The sequence below is a fragment of the Salvelinus fontinalis genome, chromosome 1 (genome assembly GCF_029448725.1).
Source record: "Salvelinus fontinalis isolate EN_2023a chromosome 1, ASM2944872v1, whole genome shotgun sequence".
NCBI lineage: Eukaryota > Metazoa > Chordata > Actinopteri > Salmoniformes > Salmonidae > Salvelinus > Salvelinus fontinalis.
The window spans coordinates 56,933,775-56,959,554 of record NC_074665.1 but is presented as its reverse complement, the minus strand read 5'-3'; the positions used below and the strand labels follow the sequence as shown (position 1 = coordinate 56,959,554).

The 25,780-nt window shown below is 42.7% G+C and overlaps 1 protein-coding gene across 4 annotated transcripts in view; it reads left to right on the top strand.

Annotated features, from left to right (window-relative positions):
* The window catches only part of LOC129858338 (pro-neuregulin-3, membrane-bound isoform-like), a 541,229-nt gene that overhangs the window by 408,488 nt on the left and 106,961 nt on the right, over positions 1-25,780 (top strand). For all 4 annotated transcript variants that reach the window (XM_055927510.1, XM_055927518.1, XM_055927500.1 and 1 more), the window contains one exon: positions 15,256-15,329. In XM_055927510.1, the coding sequence (XP_055783485.1) occupies positions 15,256-15,329 (74 nt within the window). The remainder of the gene's footprint in view (positions 1-15,255; positions 15,330-25,780) is intronic.

The window sequence follows — 25,780 nt, the reverse complement described above, 5'->3', positions numbered from 1 at the left end:
ACCTTTGCCTCTACTGAGTCTGTACGGGAGTTGCAGCGATGAGACAAGACAGTAACTACTACCAATTGGACACTATGAAAAAGGGGTAAAATTAAAAAAATGACTCAACACAAGTTGAGCGACCTGGTCAGCGTGCAGTTCTGACCTTTTATTTTTTTAGTTCCCAAGGGAAAGGTTTGGAGAAAAAAAACACACACAAAAAAACACATAACCCTCACACAGAAATAGCAAATCCTCCATATAATTAATCTCATAGGCTTAATAGTACTCAGGAGCTCTTTTTACTTGCAAATCAAAGTTTATTTGTCACGTGCGCCAAATACAACAGGTATACCTTACAGTGAAATGCTTTCTCACAGGCTCTAACCAATAGTGTGAAAAAAGGTGTGTGTGTGTGTGTGTGTGTGTGTGTGTGTGTGTGTGTGTGTGTGTGTGTGTGTGTGTGTGTGTGTGTGTGTGTGTGTGTGTGTGTGTGTGTGTGTGTGTGTGTGTGTGTGTGTGTGTGTGTGTGTGTGTGTGTGTGTGTAGGTAAGTAAAGAAATAAACAACAGTAAAAAGACATTTGAAAATAACATTAGCAAGGCTATTTACAGACACCGGTAGGTCAGGCTTATTGAGATGGTATGTACATGTAGATATGGTTAAAGTGACTATGCATGTATGATAAACAGAGAGTAGCAGCAGTGTAAATGAGGGGTGGGTGGGGCACACAATGCAAATAGTTGGGTAACCATTTGGTTACCTGTTCAGGGGGCTTGGGGGTAAAAACTGTTGCAAAGCCTTTTTGTCCTAGCGGTACCGGACTTGGCACTCCGGTACCACTTGCCATGCGGTAGTAGAGAGAACAGTCTATGGCTGGGGTGGCTGGGGTCTTTGACAATTTTTAGGACCTTCCTCTGACACCGCCTGGTGTAGACGTCCTGGATGGCAGGCAGCTTTGCCCCAGTGATGTACTGGGCCGTACGCACTATCCTCTGAAGTGCCTTGCGGTCGGAGGCCGAGCAATGATGCAACCGGTCAGGATGCTCTCGATGTTGCAGCTGTAGAACCTTTTGTAGAACCTTTTGAGGATCTCAGGACCCATGCCAAATCTTCCTGAGGGGAATAGGCTCTGTCGTGCCCTCTTCACGACTGCCATGGTGTGTTTCGACCATTGTAGTTTGTTGTTGATGTGGACACCAAGGAACTTGAAGCTCTCAACCTGCTCCACTACAGCCCCGTCGATGAGAATGGGGGCGTGCTCGGTCCTCCTTTTCCTGTAGTCCACAATCATCTCCTTGAGGGATAGGTTGTTAATTCTGGCACCACCCGGCCAGGTCTCTGACCTCCTCCCTATAGGCTGTTTCGTCGTTGTCAGTGATCAGACCACTGAACCACTGTTGTGTTGTCTGCAAACTTAATGATGGTGTTGGAGTCGTGCCTGGCCATGCAGTCGTGGGTAAACATGGAGTACAGGGTGGGACTGAGCACTCACCCCTGGGGAGCTCCAGTGTTGAGGATCAGTATGGCAAATGTGTTGCTACCTAACCTCACCACCTGGGGGCGGCCCGTCAGGAAGTCCAGCAACCAGTTGCAGAGGGAGGTGTTTAGTCCCAGGTTCCTTAGCTTAGTGATGAGCTTTGAGGGTACTATGGTGTTGAACGCTGAGCTGTAGTCAATGAATAGCATTCTCACGCAGGTGTTTCTTTTGTCCAGGTGGGAAAAGGCAGTGTGGAGTGCAATAGAGATTGCATCATCTGTGGATCTGTTTGGGCGGTATGCAAATTGGAGTGGGTCTAGGGTTTCTGGGATAATGGTGTTGATGTGAGCAATTACCAGCCTTTCAAAGCACTTCATGGCTACGGACGTGAGTGCTACGGGTCTGTAGTCATTTCGGCAGGTTGCCTTTGTATTCTTGGGCACAGGGACTATGGTGGTCTGCTTGAAACATGTTGGTGTTACAGACTCAACCAGGGACATGTTGAAAATGTCAGTGAAGACACCTGCCAGTTGGTCAGCACATGCCCGGAGCACCCATCCTGGTAATCCGTCTGGCCCCGCAGCCTTGTGTATGTTGACCTGTTTAAATGTCTTACTCACGTCGGCTATGGAGAGTGTGATCACACATTCGTCCGTAACAGCTGATGCTCTCATGCATGCCTCAGTGTTGCTTGCCTCGAAGCGAGCATAGAAGTGATTTAGCTTATATGGTAGGCTTGTGTCACTGGTTAGCTCGTGGCTGTGCTTCCCTTTGTAGTCTGTAATAGTTTGCAAGCCCTGCCCCATCCGACGAGAGTCGGAGAAGGTGTAGTATGATTCAATCTTAGCCCTGTATTGATGGTTTGTCACAGGGCATAGCGGGATTTCTTGTAAGCTTCCGGGTTAGAGTGTCGCACCTTGAAAGCGGCAGCTCTACCCTTTAGCTCAGTGTGAATGTTGCCTGTAATCCATTACTTCTGGTTGGGGTATATACGTACAGTCACTGTGGGGACGACGTCCTCGATGCACTTATTGATTAAGCCAGTGACTGATTTGGTGTTTTCCCTAATGTCATCGGAAGAATCCCGGAACATGTTCCAGTCTGTGATAGCAAAACAGTTCTGTAGTTTAGCATCTGCTTCAATATAGCTGGGTCACCCCGTCCTGTCCCTAGGGGGCTACCACCCTACAGTGCCCCAACACACCCCACTCAACATTAGGCTCTTTGTGGAAGATTAATTATTGGTGTTGAGTGTACTAGGCCAAACCAGAGTGACAACCCAAAGAACGGCAGACCCCCATGTCCAGCACTGAGAAGCCCAGCAGCTAAATAGGTATTTCCCCTGACATGGCCATGTTTCCACATTAGGCATCCAGTCCTTATGAAAGTTGCTCAGTATACCCTTAATCGGATAGTAAATCAAGTAAATCAATGCTGGTCATACATAACTTGACATTGTGGGAGGATAACCAAACATCCAATTAATGGCAATTCATTTCTTTGTCGCTATAAATGCCTGGTTACACAATTTCTTCAGATAAGTCTCCAGTATCAACAGTTCCAAGCAAACAAAAACAGGGAGAATGGGAGAATATGTAGACATGCTGACCTGAAAGAACATACTCTTTGCCAGAATTCAGCCAGCCTTCAGAAGAACATAACCGAAGCAAATACAGTTGAAGTCAGAAGTTTTCATACACCTTAGCCAAATACATTTAAACTCAGTTTTTCACAATTCCTGACATTTAATCCCAGTAAAAATTCCCTGTCTTAGGTCAGTTTGGATAACCACTTTATTTTATGAATGTGAAATTTCAGAATACTAGTAGAGAGAATGATTTTTTTCAGCTTTTATTTCTTTCATCACAAGTTTACATACACTCAATTAGTATTTGGTAGCATTGCCTTTAAATTGTTTAACTTGGGTCAAAAATTTTGGGTAGCCTTCCACAAGCTTCCCACAATACGTTGGGTGAATTTTGGCCCATTCCTCCTGACAGAGCTGGTGTAACTGAGTCAGGTTTGTAGGCCTCCTTGCTCACACACGCTTTTTCAGTTCTGCCCACACATTTCCTACAGGATTGAGGTCAGGGCTTCGTGATGGCCACTCCAATACCTTGACTTTGTTGTGCATAAGCCATTTGCCACAACTTTGGAAGTATACTTGGAGTCATTGTCCATTTGGAAGACCCATTTGAGACCAAGCTTTAACTTCCTGACTGATGTCTGGAGATGTTGCTTCAATACATCCATATAATTTTCCTCCTTCATGATGTCATCTATTTTGTGAAGTGCACCAGTCCCTCCTGCAGCAAAGCACCTCCACAACATGATGCTGCCACCCCCGTGCTTCACAGTTGAGTTGGTGTTCTTCGGCTTGCAAGCCTCCCAAACATAACGATGGTCATTATGGCCAAACAGTTCTATTTTTTGTTTCATCAGACCAGTGGACATTTCTCCAAAAAGTACGATCTTTGTCCCCGTGTGCAGTTGCAAACAGTTGTCTGGCTTTTTTATGGTGGTTTTGGAGCAGTGACTTCTTCCTTGCTGAGTGGCCTTTCAGGTTATATCCATACAGGACTCGTTTTACTGTGGATATAGATACTTTTGTACCTTGTTTCCTCCAGCATCTTCACAAGGTCCTTTGCTGTTGTTCTGGGATTGATTTTCACTTTTCGCAACAAAGTACGTTCATCTCCAGGAGACAGAACGCGTTTCCTTGCTGAGCGGTATGACGGCAGAGGGGTCCCATGGTGTTTATACTTGTGTGCTATTGTTTGTACAGATGAACGTGGTACCTTCAGGCGTTTGGAAATTGCTCTCAAGGATGAACCAGACTTGTGTAAGTCTTCAATTATTTTCTGAGGTCTTGGCTGATTTCTTTTGATTTTACCATGATGTCAAGCAAAGAGGGACTGAGTTTGAAGGTAGGCCTTGAAATAAATCCACAGGTAGACCTCCAATTGACTCAAATGATGACAAAGGCACAGTCAACTTAGTGTATGTAAACGTCTGACCCACTGGTATTATGATACAGTGAGTTAAAAGTGAAACAATCTGTATGTAAACAATTGTTGGAAAAATGGCTTGTGTCATGAACAAAGTAGATGTCCTAACCGACTTGCCAAAACTATAGTTTGTTAACAAGAAATGTGTGGAGTGGTTGACAAACAAACGTTAATGACTCCAACCTAAGTGTATGTAAACTTCCGACTTCAACTGTATGTCCTCTATTCTGTTTCACACCTCCAGCAGAGGAATTACATTTCTGCATGTAATTCAGTTTCACTGGCATACAGTAAGTTCTATGGATGGTCTTGAACTGCAGTAATTTCTATCGGAGATGATATGAACTTGACTGGGCATGCAAACATATCTATGTCGATTCATCATCATCAATAGCTTCTACCAGGTGTTTCTCACATTTTTGTTTTACATGTTTTATGTCTTCGGGGAAAGTCTCTATCAACCCTTGATACAGTTTGTAAATCAACTTAGAGGTTTGTCAGACTGCCTTAAAATAGCATCTGGCTTGTCCAGTGTTTGCTGCATGGAGAAAATAAAGTGTTATATCTGCAGGGAATTCACTGACTTGTCTTTCCAGGCTGCCTGACCCTGCTGAGTTGTTGTAAACTGCAGCTGGAGCCTTCATGGACAGAGAAGATATTTTGGGTTATTGACACGTTCTTCTGAGTTTTACTCAGAACCACTGTGTGGCCAGGAAGAGAATATGTTCTTAAGCGGTGTATCTTAAAAAGACAGGCTTCCTCTGCAGAGCCAGGTTCCTCAGAAAGTTTTTTCTTCCCTAGGATAGTATTTAATAGCCACTGTTGCCTTTGTGACAACTGCACTATACTAATGGTCTACTAGATAATGTTTAGGAGCAGCATAGGTGAAACATGATAAGGTCTAGACCACTTCAGACAGAGACTATTAGCTTGTTGCACGTCACCTCCAAAGATATCCCTCTTTCCATAAACGACTCGATTAATAGAACAGATTTTAAAAAAGGAAAATCGAATCAAAGTAAGTTAGGAAGGAGGGTGATATTCAGCACAAAGATAAGAGGTCTACTGATAAGGTGTTAATAGGCAGGAGAGTGGGAGAGACAATGAGAGATAAGGGCTGAATTTATAATCATTTATCTCTACTTTAAATGGTATTTTAAACTCACAATGGGATATAATCATACAGCTTCTAATAATGAACTCAAGTAGGGGCATTTGTTGGTGACTTCCTGCAACTATAGACGGTTGCCACCTCCTGGCAGCCATGTTGAAAGACCACCGTATCAACTCTTTCGACAACAACACCTGAACTGTCAGAAAAGCTAAGAAACCTTTTTGCCCGTCAAGACCTGAACCCAGACGGCTATCAGTACAGGGTCTGCTCCGATCATTTCATCACTGGTAAGTCTGATCGATTTCAAGTTAGTTTAGCTGTTATTCTAACCAGGTGTTAACAACAAGACTAAGTTAGTCAACATTAGCTAGCTCGATAGCTTGTAGTCTAGCTAATAGCATGTGTCATGTGAGTTTCAGGTTTTGGGAAAGCTATTTTGTTCACCATGAAATTGCACCTTTATAGCAAAGGATTGCATGCATCTATCATCGCATTTACAGACTAATGTAAGCCTACTATTCCTAATGTGATTAGTAGATTGGATAGTCATAATTTAGGCTATTAATGAGAACGTAGTGGCATAGGCCTATAGGCTATATCGAAGACGTTTCTTTCCTTTGCATGGGGAAAATGTGGCTTATAATAAACATTTCATGCAATTTTACTACACTTTATGTGACTGGAGACATTAGCAGAGTCGATGGTAGCCTAGGCCTACTCTGCTGACACTGACAACAGATCACTAAAAACAACCTTGTCTTGAATACAACCATGCAATCTAGATGTAAGAAAAGGGCTCATGGCTAGAAGGGATGCAGCTTTTGTCAAATTAACGTCAACGTTTTTTGCGTTTTAGCTAACCCTAACCCTTTTCCTAACCTTAACCTAGTTCTCATAAGCTGCTATGTTAATTCTCCTAACCTGCTGCTTAAGTTCTTCTAATATGCTACGAAAATTTAAATATGACATTAATTTGACAAAACCTGGATCCCTTTTAGCCACGAAAAGGGGAGATAAAAATGTTACAATATGACGTCCATATAGTTGTAGGACATTATTGTCCCAAAGAACTCCCGTGGTACTGACCCAATTATCATTTTTTGGGAACTTGGTAACACTTTACTTGATAGCAAGCATCATAACACGTTATGATAAGGTCATAACCATATCATAATATGTCATAACAGCTGAAATAACTTGTCATAGTCTGTCATAATATGTTCATAACACTGTCATGACCTGTATATTTACACCTGTTGTGACATATATTGTGTAATTTTATGGGTGGTTTTGACACCTACATACTGTAAGAGTCTCAAAACCAACATTTATTCAAAGTTCCTTTCCCTGCCAAGAAGTTTCCATTCGTTTGTTTCTGAGGTCAAAAAGATGGTGTCTTGTCCTGCTCCTGAAATCTGCTCCTGCATTTATTGCAGTCATCAGAAGCAAAGCATTGGAGTAGGTGCATGTTACAACCCCTTTTAACCAACAAAGCAGTTTTAAGAAAAATAAGTGATAAGTAAAAAATATTAATTAAAGTTACATCAATGTGTGCGCAATTACAATGATAATTTAAAATGGTCAAGTTCAGAAAATGTTTTTAAACATAAACATTCTGTTAACAAGTACTGCAGGCTACGGTGTAATGTAATGTTTTGCCTTGTGTGGTAGGTTTTGTGGGTTTTGACACTCTTATGTAGGTGTCATAACCAGCCATAAAATGCAATATGTGTCACAACAGGTCTAAATATATGTGTCATGACAGTGTTATGACCATATTATGACAGGTTATTACAGCTGTTATGACATGGTTGTGACAGTGTTAGAATGTGTTATGTGCTGGGTGTCAAAAAAAGTGTTACTGAGAACTTCATTCATAAGAGAAGTGAAAATGTATGGACATTACATCATAGGACAAAGGCCTCAATGGGATAGGACAACCTCCTGTGTTGACTATTGGTTGTTCCAGCCCAACAATATATTTCATCTTTGTATAGCACTAAAACACCTGAATGAATTAAACACAACCAAACAATTACAGTGCCCTGATGGTATAGGTGACGTGAAGAAGTGATATTCTAACATCAGGCGTGTTTTTCATTTGTTTATGTACTGTAGGTTCACCAGCTGAACTCTATGAAGACACCCATGTCGACTGGATTCCCATTGTAAAGATGAACAATGCTGCAGTACCATCAGTTTTTACTTCTACTACTTTGTCCTTTTCCAGATACAGTATGAAAGAGACATCTCTCAGTTATACAAGATGGTTGTCATTATGCTGTGCTTTGGTCAATCTGATTCTGTTGTGCCATTGGAGTAGAGAGTACCTTCACCTTGTCACCATGACAAAAGTGCCCCCTTAAACCATATGAATATATAAAATGTAATTTGGAACAACATGTAAAATACTTTTGTTTATGATATTGTAAACATACTGTACTTTAATAATAGGCTATATTGTTATATGAAATGAAAAGTATTTTTGTGTGTCATCTCTGCTTTGCCTTGCCCCATTGAATAATATGTATTTCTTATCGCCTAACTAATCTTTATTTATTTTAAAATATAAAAACATTTAGCATAGACAATGTCATTGTTGTGGTAGTCTTATCACAATGCCACCTCCAAGTGCCACTCAGACAATCTGGGAGAAAAGTATCTGTCATTGAACTTGGTAGGAGTAGATGTGTGTATGTTTTAAGCATAGGATCAACTCCTGCTTCCATACATTTCACCACCTAGATTACAACGGTTGGATTTGCACTAAACGATTTAATTTCAGCAGGTACAAAAGGCATGTACAAAATCTAGTATGATGATTAGCCCCATAAACAGTGTATTTTTCCACATCTAGTTATGTTACAGCCTTATTCTAAAAAGTATTCCATTATTTATTTTCCTCATCAATCTGCACACAATACACCATAATGACAAATCAAAAACTTATTTTTATACATTTTTGTAAATTCATAAAAAATAAAAACTGAAACATCACATTGTAAATTTGACATAACTATTCAGAGCCTTTACTCAGTACTTTCTTGAAGCACCTTTGGCAGTGAATACAGCCTCAAGTCTTCTTGGATGTGATGCTACAAGCTTGGCACGATTACAGGCATTTTTCTCTGCAGATCTTCTCAATGTCAGGTTGGATGGGGATGGTTGCTGCATAGCTATTTTCAAGTCTCTTCAGAGATGTTCGATCAGGTTCTAGTCCAGGCTCTGGCTGGGCCAGTCAAGGACATTCAGAGACTTCTCCTGGAGCCACTCCTGCGTTGTCTATTCTGTGTGCTTAGGGTCATTGTACTGTTTGAAGGTGAACCTTCACACCAGTCTGAGGTCCTGAGTGCTCTGGAGCAGGTTTTTGTCAAAGGATCTCTCTGTACTTTGCTCCATTCATCTTTCCCTCGATCCTGACTAGTCTCCCAGTCCCTGCCACTGAAAAACATTCCCACAGCATGATGCTTCCACCTCCATGCTTCACTTTAGGGATGGTGCCAGGTTTCCTCCAGATGTGATGCTTTGCATTCATGCCAAAGAGTTCAATCTTGGTTTCATCAGATCAGAAAATCTTGTTTCTCCAAGGACAGAGTGTCCTTTAGGTGCATTTTGGCAAACTCCAAGCTGGCTGTTATGTGCCTTTTACTGAGGATTGGCTTCCATCTGGCCACTGTACCACAAAGGCCGGATTGGTGGAGTGCAGCAGAGATGGTTCTGGAAGGTTCTCCCATCTCTACAGAGGAACTCTGGAGCTCTTTCAGAGTGACCATCGGGTTCTTGGTCACCTCCCTGACCAAGGCCCTTCTCCCCTGATTGCTCAGTTTGGCTGGGCGGCCAGCTCTTGGAAGAGTCTTGGTGCTTCCAAACTTGTTCCATGTAATAATGTTAGAGGCCACTGTATTCTTGGGGACCATCAATGCTGCATAAATATTTTGGTACCCTTCCGCAGATCTGGGCCTAGACACAATCCTGTCTCGGAGCTCTACGGACAATGCCTTCGACCTCATGGCTTGGTTTTTGCTCTGTCATATACTGTCAACTGTGGGACCTTATATAGACAGGGGTGTGCCTTTCTGAATCATGTCCAATCAATTGAATTTACCACAGGTGGACTCCAATCAAGTTGTAGAAACATCTCAAGGATGATCAATGGAAACATGATGCATCTGAGCTCATTTTCGAGTGTAATAGCAAAGGGTCTGAATACTTATGTAAATAATGTATTTCAGATTTTTATTTTGTATATATTTTTTTAATCCTGTATTCGCTTTGACATTATGGGGTATTGTGTGTAGATTGATGAGGAAAAAATGTATTTAATTAATTTTAGAATAAGGCTATAACGTAACAAAATCTGGAAAAAGGGAAGAGGTCTGAATGCTTTTTGAATGCACTGTAAATTGTCTAATGGTATCATTTTTAAAATGAGAACATATAGCTGAACAATATGTAAACATTGTGTGAATTAAGCTATTCTCTGCTTCAGATGCACAATGTCAAGGGGTGCATTGCAAATGCCCATAAGGCTAATGCCATCATACTGTTGGCCAGCGGTTCCCAACTGTGGTCCTCGGGTACAAATAACAGTACACAATTTTATTGTAGCCCCGGACAAGCACACCTGATTAAATTTGACAACCAATCATCAGGCCCTAAATGAGTTGAATAAGGTATTTTTGTCCGGGGCTACAACACAAATGTGTGCTGTTGGAGTACTCGAGGACTGGAGTTTTGAACCATTGCTGTAGGCCTATGGCTGCATTCCATTATCAGCAGCAAAATTGGTTTACATGGCTGATATCCTAAAGAAAGAGTGACAATCAAATTAAACTAATTGGAGAGCTTATGACTGAACAAAAAGGTCATGTTCATTTGAGAATACAACACAGAAACACAGAAAAATTTGAGACAGATTCCCTTCCCCTCATCATTGCAGGATTGTGATCTGTGATTAATCAATATCGACAATAATTCAGCTTGAATAATACTTTTAAGTTAACAATGAAAACAAGTTTAAACACTTAGTAACTTCAAAGACTCAACATTATTTCATATAATTTCAAAGTGTACAAGTAAGCTAACTCATATGTAAAGGTTAGATGTCTTAGTAACAAGTAGACTATTATTACTGAAGCATAGTTTTAGAAGAACAAAAAAAGTAAATACCAGAGGTGGCCAACATCACTGCACTGATCCCTGATCTACTGGGTGAGCAGAATTCTATTCCAGCCCAGCAATTGCACACCTAATTAACACCTAATTAGGTTTGATAAATTGACTCGGGTGTGTTAGTGCTGGGCTGGAACAGAAGCCTGCACACCCAGCAGGGTTGGCCTGCTCCAGTTGCAATAGGTTTATACATTGTGTGTGACTTTTAAACTGCATTTTTGTTTACAAACTTTGCTATCATAGGTACACATATAATACATGGTAAACAAGGATGTGCCCTTATTCTCTTGGGACATTCATTGGGACCTTTTTATCTGCATTCAAGGTTTCACTGCTCTGTATCTGAAGACAGAAAACATCACAAAGAAACAGGCTGCATTATACTAAAATTAGACAGCACTAAATATTATTTTGCTCCTCGTAGTTTTTCTCGCTAGGGCCTGGAACTGTCCTCCCACAAAGGTACCTACCCTATCCAGATGGAGCCTACTCTCCCTTCTCGGACAGCTGGAACTGCTAGCTAATCCTTTCACTCTTTCCATGGTTGTTAGCTAGCTAGCTGGCTAGCTAATAATACATTGTTTTTGATCATTTTCAAAATATGTTTACTTACTTGAATAGGTATGTAAACACTGCCTCTTCCCAATATTTCTGGTGGAAGCGGAACGCAGCCAGCCAAGTGGACGATTGCAGGACTTCAACTAGACACTAGTCTCTGGTATTCTAACATGGCGCCTGGTGCGGTTGCTGGGTGATTTGTGATGCAACTGCAAGCCGTCTATAGAACGTTAAATGTCTCCTCTCACTGTTGGAAAGGCAAAAGTCTCTGATAGGAACGTAAAATGTATCATCTTGGTGTGCCACTTTTTCTTCCTCACTGCTAGGCGTGGGACCTTCGGCTTTCATGCTGGGGTCATTGTCCTCATTCTTGTCATCCCTGTGTAGGTGTCAAGCTTCCCCGTTGAGCATGATGGCTCGTCCGCTCTTGAGAAAATGACTCTCTGAGAGTGCTTCTTCGGCACCAACTGTTCCAGTAGGTCTCCTAACCTGAGAGCGCAGGGGGAATGAACACTAGTCTTGTGGCTAACAGTTATTGCTGCCCTTGCATTGGGTCAAGCCCACTTGGTCTTGCAGTATAAGGTTTTGTGAAGTGAAGCGGCTAAGAGGACAGAGTCAAGACAATCTACTGTATATCCATTGCCCACTTTGCCCAAAATGAAATGTTATGCTCAAAAATTGGCCTGCAATCTGATAGGTTACACAATCATTGAAAAGTCCTGTCAACATTGTAGAAATGTATTGTCGTGCCCCGTCTTTATATAGACCTTCACGCTTGACTCAGGGAAGTTGCTGCACATCCGACTGCAGACAAAATGTCCAGACGGTAACATGAGTGGAAATGGTTTAGATCCATAATCTATTTTGTGTTGCTTGGCACTGAGATTTTTAACATCTGATGTTAAATCATGGGGCACGATGGATGTCTACTGTCTTTTAAAGGCACACAAACCCAGAATAGCACTTAAACAATAAAGATGAAGTATTATTGACCAAAATACAGAGCATAAAGTACACGAGTAGCCAGAAGGTGATTTGCTGCTCGCTCTCTCTTGCACGCATGCATATTCTCCCTCTCTCTCTTTCTCTCTCTCTGTCTCACACACACTCATACACTAGGCGGTCTCTTCTCCTCCAGATGCTTCAGTTTTGAAAATATGGCATGTATACTTGTGGGCTATAGTGTAAGCATTACTAAGGCGGGTTAGATTGAATCTGACAGCTAGGAGCAGATCTTCCTAACTTGTATCTGTTACTATGTGTAGCTACCTCTGTGTAGCAAGATTATCTCCTTTAGTCAGTGTTCAAAGCTAACACCTCTCAGCCCCCTGGGATTATACCACCTCAGCCTAATTAAAGGCCCACTGCCTAGAGCAGCACAAAGCGCTCAGATGCTAACCAGGCTAAATGTTCTTTTCACATGATCAGACTTAAGGCACTAAACTGACATTTCCCAGTGTCCACCATTTCGTAATGAAAATGAAATACAAGTATACTACCAATCAAATGAATGTCCTTTTATGCTTTAATAGGCTAAATAATAATTGTAGGTTATGCTATGATAAACTTAATATTGTCATACCATTTTGAAGTCATGAAAAGATCTGAACAACAAGAAATTATACACTGTAATACAATACTGCATGATAGTACAGTAGACTGAAGTATATTGTTTCATTTTACACAAAATTGTTTTCCATATGGCAACATCTGAACTTTTCCATTTCAGTGTGACTTGCGGTGCTCGTTGAGTCTGTTGATGCCCTGCATATGTTGTGATGTGTGTGTTCTACACATCTTCGGCTAAACCCGACAGCTTGAGGCCTTGTATTTATATTTATTTCCTGTCTACTGAGCTTTGTGCATCAGGCTCCATTGGTTAGTGATATCTACAACTCGTTCTACAAACCCCCTCCTCTATTTGTTCCTGCTAATTAATGACTGTGACACTAATTAAAACCAGAGCTGCTCTCAATACCTTCTGCCTCCTTCAGAGAAACATTCATATTTCCATTTACTTGTCCCAGAGCCTAATGAATATTCTGGTGCAGGTTTTCAGGCGAGAAACGCAGTGGCAGGAAACTGTGCCAAGTGGGAGTGGGAGAGAGTGGCAACTTGACAGAGACACAGGCAGGAGACGGGCCTGCCATGAGAATAGTGGGACCGAAAATGTAATTATGGCCAAGGAAAACACATTTACATAATCCACAAACATATATGCACATATATTTCCCATTATACAAATAAATACAATGACCACACACATATGCATTCAAAGGATACTGATTCTTATAACATTCTCATGCATTCACCAGAGAAAACATTTACATTGTTTGGTCCAAAACAGAAAGACATTAGAAAAGATAGAGAGAGATAATAATTACGTAGATACACCTGCTTGCTAAGCAACCTGCTGGACCCATTTGAAACACCCTGCTGTTTTATTGTGTTGCACCTCTCTCAAAGAATCGGAGTGGACACAATTTTCTGAATGATAACATGTTAAATCTGTCGAAGTCGTGTGCACCGTGGTGTGTGTGTGCGTGCGTGTGCACATGCATGTGTATTAAGCTCTAATCTCTCTGTCTCTCTCCTCTTTACCACCCCCTGTTTTTTTCTCGACTGTTTAATCACAGCGTCTTGCTCCCTCTCGCTTGCACAGTTGGTCCTTATGGCTGTCAGGGGAACTGCTGATTGACCAAGAGATTCCACAGAATGAAAAATACATTTTTGTTAAAAGTCACCAGTTTTGTCACGTTGTTTTCTTTTGTCTTGTATTTATTTAGTTGGTCAGGGCGTGAGTTGGGTGGGTTTGTCTATGTGTGATTTTCTATGTTGGGATTTTGTGTTCGGCCTGGTATGATTCTCAATCAGAGGCAGCTGTCAATCGTTGTCCCTGATTGAGAATCATACTAAGGCAGCCGGGGTTTCACGTGTGTTTTGTGGGTGTTTGTATCTCGTGTCAGTGTTCGTGCCACACGGGACTGTTTTCTGTTTTGTCACGTTTGTGGTTGTTTTGTATTTTGAAGTGTTTTGTTGACTTTCATTAAATAATGAACACCAACCACTCTGCATTTTGGTCCTCTCCTTCTGTCAGCGAGGACAGCCGTTACAGGTTTGCAAGTTTCAGATGTTCTCTGATCCTGGTAGGACTGTACTTTCTGATTGGGGACAGTCTCTATCAGTATGTGGCTTCAGAAAATGAACCTCCTCCTGGCTCCTGGACTATGGGAAATGTCTAATGCTGAACAAATCTGACTCATATAATATATGATATGTGATCGGGCCACAACCCTGACTTAATTTGCATATAGCTTTAAAGAAATGTTCATGAATCGTGCTTTACTCAGTCTTGGTTTGGGCACATTTTCCAGCAAAGCTCATACTTATCAATGCATAGGTTTAATGCACGACTATGTGTGAAATAGCATTTCTGCCTAATGATTGAAAATAAAGCTTTAGCACCAAAGAAAATTGAGACAAAAGAAGCTGAGTTTAAACAAACTCTGAGCCTATGGAGGATTGCTCGAGCTTGGATATGTCAAACCTAGACCTGGTGTAAGCCCCTTAGCGTATATTAAGTTTTTATGCTCTGTGTGGAAAGGTCATGCATTATATGCAATCTGTGTGTGCTTCAGAGGTTGGTCCTGAGGACATGTTTCTTTAGTAAGTTACTGCCTGACACCGGGATTATTGCTGAGAGCTTCTGAGAAGTGGAAGAGCAAGAAGGAAAGAGTGAGCAAATAGAAAAGGAAGATGGATTCAATGCATATTTTTTTATGCTCCTGGCCATCTGACACAGATATAATAGAGTTGAGCTTGAACAATACTTGCATCATGAAACAGCATATTCAATTGCCAGCAATCTACTATAACCAAATTTCTCAAACCCTGCTTCACCCCACGTTCACAATGTGTTGACTGACATGTATTTTTATTTACAGGTGTAAAGAAGGCTACCAAGGTATACGCTGCGACCAGTTCCTGCCGAAGACTGACTCCATCTTATCTGATCCGAGTAAGAACCTTTCCTTAATCATCTAATGAGAACTAAACACAAACTCCGGAAATAGTCATTGCACCTATTTGTTTTCATGGTTTCAGGTCTACATTCATATTAGACACGACCAACATGAACATTAAAGGGCATTGTCTCTTCTCAAGTATCAAAAGTGCATAGGCTGTACTTAAAGAGGGAAGGTTCAAATCAGTCATCTTTCTCAGTTTGATTACTTTGTTGTAATAGAAACACTTTGACTGTGGGTCCCCACTGATGCTCTATGTACACTATGCTCATGTTTGCCATGATCAGGCAAAACAAATCACATTAATAAAACCATCTCATTGCCAGTTTCTGAAGAAATCAATCTGTCTCTAACTGTGGATGGTCTCTCTATTCATCACCCCTAAACTCCCAGCCTATTTTTTATAGACTAGACTGAACATTGTAAAGGTAAATCTGGGACACTTAAATTAGTGTGACATGTTACGTTTGGTATGGTTACATAAGCCACATTGTTACATAAGGCACAAATGAAAGTAGGGTGGTTGGTTGGGGGGATGGGGGGCATATAATGCAAATGTCTAGCAACCCAAAGGATGCGGATTTGAATCTTATCATGGACAATTTTAGCATATTAGCAAAATATCAACTTTTCAACTACTTACTACTTTTAGCTACTTTGCAACTACTTCGCATGTTAGCTAACCCTGCCCCTAACCCTAACCCTAACCTTAATCCTTTAAACTAACTCCTAAATGTAACCCTAACCCTAAAACCTCGCTAATGTTAGCCAGCTAGCTAACGTTAGCCACCTAGCTAGAATTCGTAAAATATCAAACTTTTTGCAAATCCGTAACATATTGTATGTTTTGCCAATTTGTAACATAACATATAATATGGAATGGGGGAAGGACATCCACAAATTAATACATACCATGCAAAATGTAATCTATCATTCTAAATGGAGTGTGACGGATTACATTCAGAATAATACGAAATGCTCTGAGACCAGGTTGAAACTGCACCAAACAGAATATAATAGTTAAGCTAGTACAGTCCTATGAAAGCAGATATGTCCTGCCTTCGTGATGAAGTGATAAAATGCCCTCTGGAATATAACAGAGGCACAGGAAAAAGGTCCTTGAAAAATATGACATTTATTCTCAATAGCTGTCTATCTCCTTTCATTAGTGAGTGCACAATGTGTGGGTGTGTGTACTGTACAGTGAGATAAAAGAAAAGTTAAAAAACAGTTTTGAAAGGAACAGAGTTGTTTCTTTCATTTGAGTATGTGTGCTAGAGTAGGGCTGTTGTGGTGACAATATTACCACCACGCCGGCAATCATGAGTAGGGCTGTTATGGTGACCGTATTACCGCCACACTTGCGGTCACGAGTCATGACTGCAGTAAAACATCACGTGACCGTTAAGGCACGGTAATCTCCTTTTATGCACTTTGGACATGCTTTGGTAGTACACAACTCATCAGGTTACTAATGTCCTGGTACTCAGGGCTCTATTGTCCCTCTAACCACTCTGACATCAATGCAAATGCAATGGAAAATCACATCAAACAGTATCTTGCTTTTAAACTCACTTCAATGTGCTTGATCAATTTGAAGAAAGAAATTCAACAAAAGTTTGAACCTGATTGAAAAACATTGTCATTATGGATGTTGTTTCAAAGCCTAACAACGAAATGGACAACACTTTCTAAGGTGATGATTAATTCAAAACCCCCATTGGCATATTAGATCGTATGCATATGCATAGGCCTATATATGAGCCCAAGCCCAAAAAAACAAGAACCTGAATTCAAATAATGATTGTGCCGTTCAGTGGCGATTTTAGCATGTAAATCTTGGTGGTGCAACCCCCCCCCAATTTTTTTATATGCATGCCAGCAAAGTGGCAGGTAGCCTAGTGGTTAGAGCATTGGACTAGTAACTGTAAAGGTTGTATGATCAAATCCCCGAGCTGACAAGGTAAAAATCTGTCGTTCTGCCCCTGAACAAGGCAGCTAACCCACTGTTCCTAGGCCGTCATTGAAAATAAGAATTAGTTTTTAACTGACCTGCCTAGTACATAAAAAATGCCACAACTCAACCATAAACAATACATTAAATGCTCTATAACGGTGACAAACAATGTGCCTATATAAAGGTGTCGCAACACCATAACCACTAACACACCTAGTTATCAGTGGAGCCTTGTCTGGCAGCGAAACAGTTCATTCAGCCTAATTTAGAGCCTTTAAAAAACATGGCTGACTTGCTTAAACAAATGTGGGTTCTAATAAGAATTGCGATGTACAAACTATGGCATAAGGGTAAAACGAGCCGATAGGAGACAATCCGTAATTTGGATTAAGACATTAATAAGCGAGCTAGGACAGATGTACTCAATATAACTATTTGTTCAGCACTTTTGAAATGTACAGCAATAGAATTCAGAAAATGGGCCTTTCTTACGATATTCTCAATGTACACAAAGTCAGAACCGTAGGTTAAATAAAGGGGGCCTATAAGCAGACAATGAAAGCTCTTACACTATTCGTCAGTGATCTTCAGGTCGGAGCTCTAGAAAGAGGCCCGATTTCCAGACTTGCAATTCCAAGTTGGATGACCATTCAAAACGTATTTTCTCAGTCAGAGCTTGTTTTTTTCAGAGTTCTCAGCTGTCTTGAACCCACTGAAGTCAGATTTCCCAGTTCTGGGTTTCCAGTTGTTTTGAGCGTGGCAGAAGTCATGCTGGATTGACAGCATGGCCAAAGTTGAATGTTTATCCTGTTAAGGCACATGAAAGTTCACATGTTTCAGAAGACATTTCTGCCAAAAAACGCATTTTGATAAAAAAAATATTAAGTTCAAATGGCTCTTGTGTGAAGTAGTGACCCGCGACAAATGCCTAGTTTCCTGAAACGGGTCACATATTAATAAAGACAATATTAAATTGAGAATAGTCAGATGGGTGAAAATATGATCACTTGATGAGAGAACAGCTGTGCAGCCTGAGACAAGGAACAGAGCTCAAGCTTTTTTTGCGACTTTCTTAAATCATCAATAGTGTAATGAACATGATGGGAGACAGAGATCTGGTTTCAAGCGCAGGGTGCGCAGCAGGAGTTTATTGTAAAGGACCACAGGAGGAGGCAGGTAGCTGGGTCCAGGGGCAGGCAGAAGGTCTAACACAGGGGGTCCAAAAAAGCAACAGTACAGGCAGGGAAAAGGCTAATAACGTAGTCCGGGAGATCAGGCAGTAGGTTGATAACAGGAAATCCGATAGGCTAAAGTACAGGCAAGGAATAGGCAAAAGGCGTCGTTAGTGTAACGGCTGGTGCTCTCCTCATCCTCGGATGAGGTGAGGAGAGAAGGATCTTCAGACCAAAACGCAGCTTGCGGGAAATAAGCCATCTTTTTATTTATAACAACGATGAAGATGGCAACACGAAAACAAACACTTTAACAAACTTACAAAATAAGAAAACGACGTAGAACAAAACCTGAACATAAACTTACATAACTAAACATAAACTCACGTACAGGAAACAGACGACATCGAAACGAAACGAAACAAGCAAACGCTACAGTCCCGTGTGGCACGAACATACATACTGACACAGGAGACAATCACCCACAACGAACACTGTGACAACGCCTACCTAAATATGACTCTTAATTAGAGGAACGCCAAACACCTGCCTCTAATTAAGAGCCATACCAGGTAATCCAAAACCAACACAGAAACAGAAAACATAGAATGCCCACCCAACCTCACGTCCTGACCAACTAACACACATAACAACTAACATAAATAGGTCAGGAACGTGACATTACCCCCCCCACAAGGTGCGAACTCCGGACGCACCAGCACAAAGTCTAGGGGAGGGTCTGGGTGGGCATCTAACCACGGTGGTGGCTCAGGCTCCGGGCGCGGTTCCCACCCCACCATAATCCATGCTAGCTTCCTCCCTCCAAGAATGTCCACCCTCTTTTTTCCCCCACAAAATCCTCTTAATAACATACCTAATAAGGACAACACCGGGACAGAGAGATAAATCAAGACAGAGGGATAGATAAGAATATAGAGGTAGATGAAGATAGAGAGGGAGATCAGGATAGAGGGGCAACTCCGGACTGAAAGGCAGCTCCGGACAGAGAGACAGCTCTGGACTGATGGGCAGTTCTGGGTATCTAGCCTTTTCAGGCTGAAGGGCAGCTCATGGCTGACTGACGAATCTCGACGCTCATGGCTGGCTGACGGCTCTCGACGCTCATGGCTGGCTGACGGCTCTCGACGCTCATGGCAGGCTGACGGCTCTCGACGCTCATGGCAGGCTGACGGCTCTCGACGCTCATGGCAGGCTGGCGGCTCTCGACGCTCATGGCAGGCTGACGGCTCTCGACGCTCATGGCAGGCTGACGGCTCTCGACGCTCATGGCAGGCTGACGGCTCTCGACGCTCATGGCAGGCTGACGGCTCTCGACGCTCATGGCGCTCTGACGGCTCTGGCTGCTCATGGCGCTCTGACGGCTCTGGCTGCTCATGGCGCTCTGACGGCTCTGGCTGCTCATGGCTCTCTGACGGCTCTGGCTGCTCATGGCTCTCTGACGGCTCTGGCTGCTCATGGCTCTCTGACGGCTCTGGCTGCTCATGGCTCGCTGGCGGCTCTGGCAGATCCTGTCTGGTTGGCGGCTCTGGCAGATCCTGTCTGGTTGGCGGCTCTGGCAGATCCTGTCTGGTTGGCGGCTCTGGCAGATCCTGTCTGGTTGGCGGCTCTGGCAGATCCTGTCTGGCTGACGGCTCTAGCGGCTCCTGTCTAGCGGACGGCTCTAGCGGCTCCTGTCTGGCGGATGGCTCTGTAGGCTCATGGCAGACGGGCGGCTTTGCAGGCTCATGGCAGACGGGCGGCTTTGCAGGCTCCTGGCAGACGGATGGCTCAGACGGCGCTGGGGAGACGGATGGCTCAGACGGCGCTGGGGAGACGGATGGCTCAGATGGCGCTGGGGAGACGGATGGCTCTGGCCGGATACGGTGCACTGTAGACCTGGTGCGTGGTGCCGGAACTGGAGGCACCGGGCTAAGGATAAGCACCTTCCTACTAGTGCGGGGAGCAGGGACAGGGCACACTGTATTCTCAAAGCCCACTCGATAACTGATGCGTGGTACCGGCACTGGTGACGCCGGGCTGAGGACAAGCACATCAGGATTAGTAGGGGGAGAAGATACAGTTTGTACAGGGCTCTGGAGACGCACTGGTAGCTTAGTGCGTGGGGCCGGAACTGGAGGCACCGGGCTAGATACACGCACTACAGGGGGAGTGCGTGGAGGAGGAACAGGGCTCAGGATACGCACTGGTAGCCTAGTGCGTAGTGTAGACACTGTAGGTACTAGGCTGGGGCGGGGAGGTGGTGCCGGAAATACCGGACCGTGGAGGCGTACTGGCACTCTTGAGCATTGAGCCTGCCCAACCTTACCTGGTTGAATACTCCCGGTTGCCCGACCAGTGCGGGGAGGTGGAATAACCCGCACCGGGCTATGTAGGCGAACCGGAGAAACCATGCGTAAGGCAGGTGCCATGTATGCCGGCCCGAGGAGACGCACTGGAGACCAGACGCGTTGAGCCGGCCTCATGACACCTGGCTCAATACCCAATCTAGCCCTCCCAGTGCGGGGAGGTGGAATAACCCGCACTGGGCTATGCACTCGTACAGGAGACACCGTGCGCTCTACTGCGTAACACGGCGCCTGCCCGTACTCCCGCTCTCCACGGTAAGCCTGGGAAGTGGGCGCAGGTCTCCTACCTGCCCTTGGCCCACCACCTCCTAGCCCCCCCCCAAGAAATTTTTGGGAATTACTTACGGGCTTTTCGGGCTTCCGTGCCAGACGCGTTCCCTCATAGCTCCGGTTCCTCTCTCCGGTAGCCTCTGCACTCCCCAGTGCCTCCAGCTGCTCCCATGGCTTTTCGGGCTTCCAGCCACGTCTCCTTGCTGCCTCCTTAAACCACCGCTCCTGGGCTTTAGCTGCCTCCCTCTCTTCCTGAGAACGGCGATTTTCTCCTGCCTTAGCCCAGGGACCTTCTCCATTCATTATGTGCTCCCATGTCCAGAAATCCTTGTTTTTCTCCTGTCCCTTACTCCGTTTATTTTTCCCTTGCCGCTTGGTCTTAGCGTGGTGGGTGATTCTGTAACGGCTGGTGCTCTCCTCATCCTCGGATGAGGTGAGGAGAGAAGGATCTTCAGACCAAAACGCAGCTTGCGGGAAATAAGCCATCTTTTTATTTATAACAACGATGAAGATGGCAACACGAAAACAAACACTTTAACAAACTTACAAAATAAGAAAACGACGTAGAACGAAACCTGAACATAAACTTACATAACTAAACATAAACTCACGTACAGGAAACAGACGACATCGAAACGAAACGAAACAAGCAAACGCTACAGTCCCGTGTGGCACGAACATACATACTGACACAGGAGACAATCACCCACAACGAACACTGTGACAACGCCTACCTAAATATGACTCTTAATTAGAGGAACGCCAAACACCTGCCTCTAATTAAGAGCCATACCAGGTAACCCAAAACCAACACAGAAACAGAAAACATAGAATGCCCACCCAACCTCACGTCCTGACCAACTAACACACATAACAACTAACATAAATAGGTCAGGAACGTGACAGTTAGTGAGGCAGGCAAAAACTATCATACATGGGAGTAGTAAATCACAGGAAAAACAGAGGTCTGAAAGATGTGTCACAAAAAACAATACCTCACAGTGATGGGGTGCAAAGAACTGAACTATATAGTGTGTGGTAATGACATAAAGGTGTGTGAACAGGTGATAGAGTTCAGGTGATTGGGATCTGGAGAGAGAGCTGCGTTCAGGGGATCTATGTGTTTGAGAGTGTGAGTTGGAAGCAGATGTTACAAATAGCCTATAGTTGCACTATGCAGCCATATATGTTTTGATTTATAAGACATTCTAAGGTTTGTATCATCCACAACTAAAGTTGCCAAATAACTGTAAATCTAGTGTTTGTGACCTGTTTCAATGATCACTTTTACACACAACAAAGCCACTTCATATGCGCACTTGCTCCGGAATGGGAAAAATTCATTTCAATTTTATTCAGCTAAGTTCAATTACATTCTACTTACTATAAAATCATATTATATAAAATAATGGCACGGAACTTGTAAGCATAGGCCTGTCTTGTCTGCTGAATGAACAATGGCGCATAGCCAGATAACATACAGTAGGCCGACTCATATTCTGTTCTTCTGTGTTTATGTTAAATAACGGTCAATTGCCGTGAGACAGGCAGTCTTTTCCATTACAATAACCAGCTGACAAAATGTCATGACCGCAACAACCCTATGTTAGGGTCATACTGCCTCTCACAATACCGGGCCATTGATGTCTTGGTTCTTTCACTAACCTCACTGAGTCAGCCTACTAGGCTCAGCAGTACTACAGACTGGGGTCTGACTAAATATGTTGCATTTTTTACTTGTTTTGAGGGGAAATTAGAAGAAAGCATCAAAATCCACCTGGTCCATATGCACGGCCATTTTAAGTGTCTGTCTACAGAGATTTTAATTGATTTCGTCCAAGGAAGCTCCATGGGTATCATGTTCTTAAAAGTAATTTGATATATCATGTATTTTTCCGTATTGATCATGGTATCAAGGGGGGGCCATCTCCTATCTCTGTGAACTTTGTCATTGTGAGATCAAAGTGAGGGACAGATTGTGCACAGTATAGAGCTCGGCTATTATCTCACCATCCTCTCCATTATATCCCTCTCCAATTTTCTCTTTCATCGCTTTTTAGTCACAGATTCCTCTTGAATTGCTGTGTGACTTTTATTCCTCACAGTTTTTAATAAAGAGGTTAATTAAAGACATAATCATCTACCGAGAAGTGATTTCAATTGATTTGATCTTGTTTGGCTTTTCGACCATAAATCCCTCCCAAAAGGGGTAAATAAACGTAATGCAAAAAAGAGTAGTTTGAGACCTGTGACAGATTCATACGAGTGGTCATTTGAGAGAGTGAGTGTAAGTTATTGCTCAAATTAAACTGGCACCGACAATCCTTGCTGTAGTTTGCAGATGTCCAAATCCATTCAGCCAAAAGCGGAGGGTGTGTTTTATTGTCAACCATGGCATTTGGACCATGCAGTTTAAACAGTTATATTATTCACCCCTATTCTCCTTCTCCGAATTAGAAATGAACTGGGCTTCCATTGCCCCAACAGCCCCCTACAGCTCAAACTGTCCCAGCCTCTCCCCTTCTTCTCCTTCCTTTCCTCCACACACTGTCCCCCAGGTAAACTAATATTACATACAGGGCCTCACTGGTAGGGCAGGTTGATTCTGCCAAGGCCTTTGGCTCACCAAGGCTGTCATGAGTGGCACAGTGGGTCTGAGAGAGGTGGAACCTTTCAAAATAACTGTCATCATCCTCAAAAGCTCCACTGAGATGCTGGTCATAGCCTAATCTCTCCATCAAAGCAGGACAAAGTCCAGATTTAGAAGAGGATGGGAGCATCTGTCTCCCTCTGGAACTAGCCTGTTGGGATCATCGGATAACTCTGCCTGCCAAGACAAATCTTACTACAAGTTCAAGGAGCCTTTCACTGATTAGACCCCTTATCTGTTGCAGGAATATGGCTTCAAACTGATGATAGTTTTACTCTGCTACTCTAGATCTAAGTTATTGGGTTATTGGGTTTCTCCTGTCATTTGGCCAAAAACTGATAATAACAGATTGGCCCAGGTTATTTCCCAGTGCAGTCTTATATTCAGCCAAAATTCCACCAGTAAGGGAACAGAATAGATATGCTTTAACATATATTTTATTTGTTTGTGAAAAGAATATCTCACTGCTTGGCACACTCTATTTGTAGGAACATTCACAGTATAATGTGCCATGCAGGAGTCAAGTGAAACCAAATGTATTCTATTTGAATAGGGAATGTAATCACCATCCGTTTCTCTCCCCTTCCATGTTAAACACCCTTCCTTTCATCTCTAGCACTCCTCCGCTCCCAGTGTCTTGGGTACAGAATAACATTTCAACCTGGTAAATCGCAGAGGAAAACTCTAGGCTGGGCTGTTGAGACATACTCCTTTGCATGGCTCTAAGGGACATATCAAAATGTACTTTGGGGAAGGGATGGTCCAAAATAGGGGAGGGTTGTCCAATATTTTTTGTTGCTTTGGGGAGGATTGTGTTTTTTTTGGGTGGAGGGTCACAGTGGAGGGTAATGCGTTTTCTCTCTGGTTTACGTTTGCTCTTCTGCTTGTATTTTCCGTATAAACAATGGCTTGACTTACTTTTGATATTACCCTAATAAAGTTTTGAAACATTTGTGAAGGTTTGGAATGGTTTGAATATTGTTAAGCTTTAGCTACTGCAGGCCTATGATGCACGATTTACTGCATATAAAAGTATGTGGACATCGCTTCAAATTAGTGGATTTGGCTGTTTCAGCCACACCTGTTGCTGACATGTATATACAATTTGAGCACACAGCCATGCAATCTCCAAAAACAAACAATGGCAGTAGAATGGCCCGTACTGAAGACATGGCACCGTCATAGGATGCCACCTTTCCAACAACTCAGTTCTTCAAATTTCTGACCTGCTAGAGCTGCCATGGTCAAAAACAGCTCAGCAGCAAAATGGTAGGTTACACAAGCTCACAGAACGCTGGACCTCCGAGTGCTGAAACGCGTAATGCATAAACGTCGTCTGTCCTTGGTTGATATGGCGGTCACGAAATTTAGTCAGCCGGTGATTGTCAAGCAAATAACTGTCAGTCTCATGGTAATTGAACGTTAATTAACATAAACACATTTAGCATTTCCTTGCCTCCACACATAGTCTACAAGCCACTGATGCAGACCTTTGGAACTTCTATATTTTAAAAGTCTAATAAATCCATGTAATATAGCCTACACCATCACAATAAATCCATTATTTATTTTACACAGGTCTTAATTAAGAAGCAAGATATGAAGAAAATGTAATCTATTTAAGAAGAACAAAATAGCATACTCTGAGTTGTCCTTATGTTAGGTCCTGATCTCGCTATACCAAATGACTGTGGGCTACACTAGTTCATTTAGCAGACAAGATTTGCTTAGAATTCCATGGCATTATTTTATAGTATGAAGAATATAATTGAACAAAGCTGTATAAAATAGAAAGGATATTTTCTCCAAACGATTTGAGGGAGTGGGCACATGCTGCTATTCTGTGTTGAGTGGTTAACAAAGAAATAGGTACTGCTATATGTCTAATTTAGAGTTATTAATGTAACTTGATTTGTTCTACAAATGTTGGGCTATATGTTTTGATTTTTAATACATTGTAAGGCATGATGTGACTAATGATGATTTGAAAAAAGTTGCTTGAAAGCATGAGCTCTGCTTTGTTTTTTTG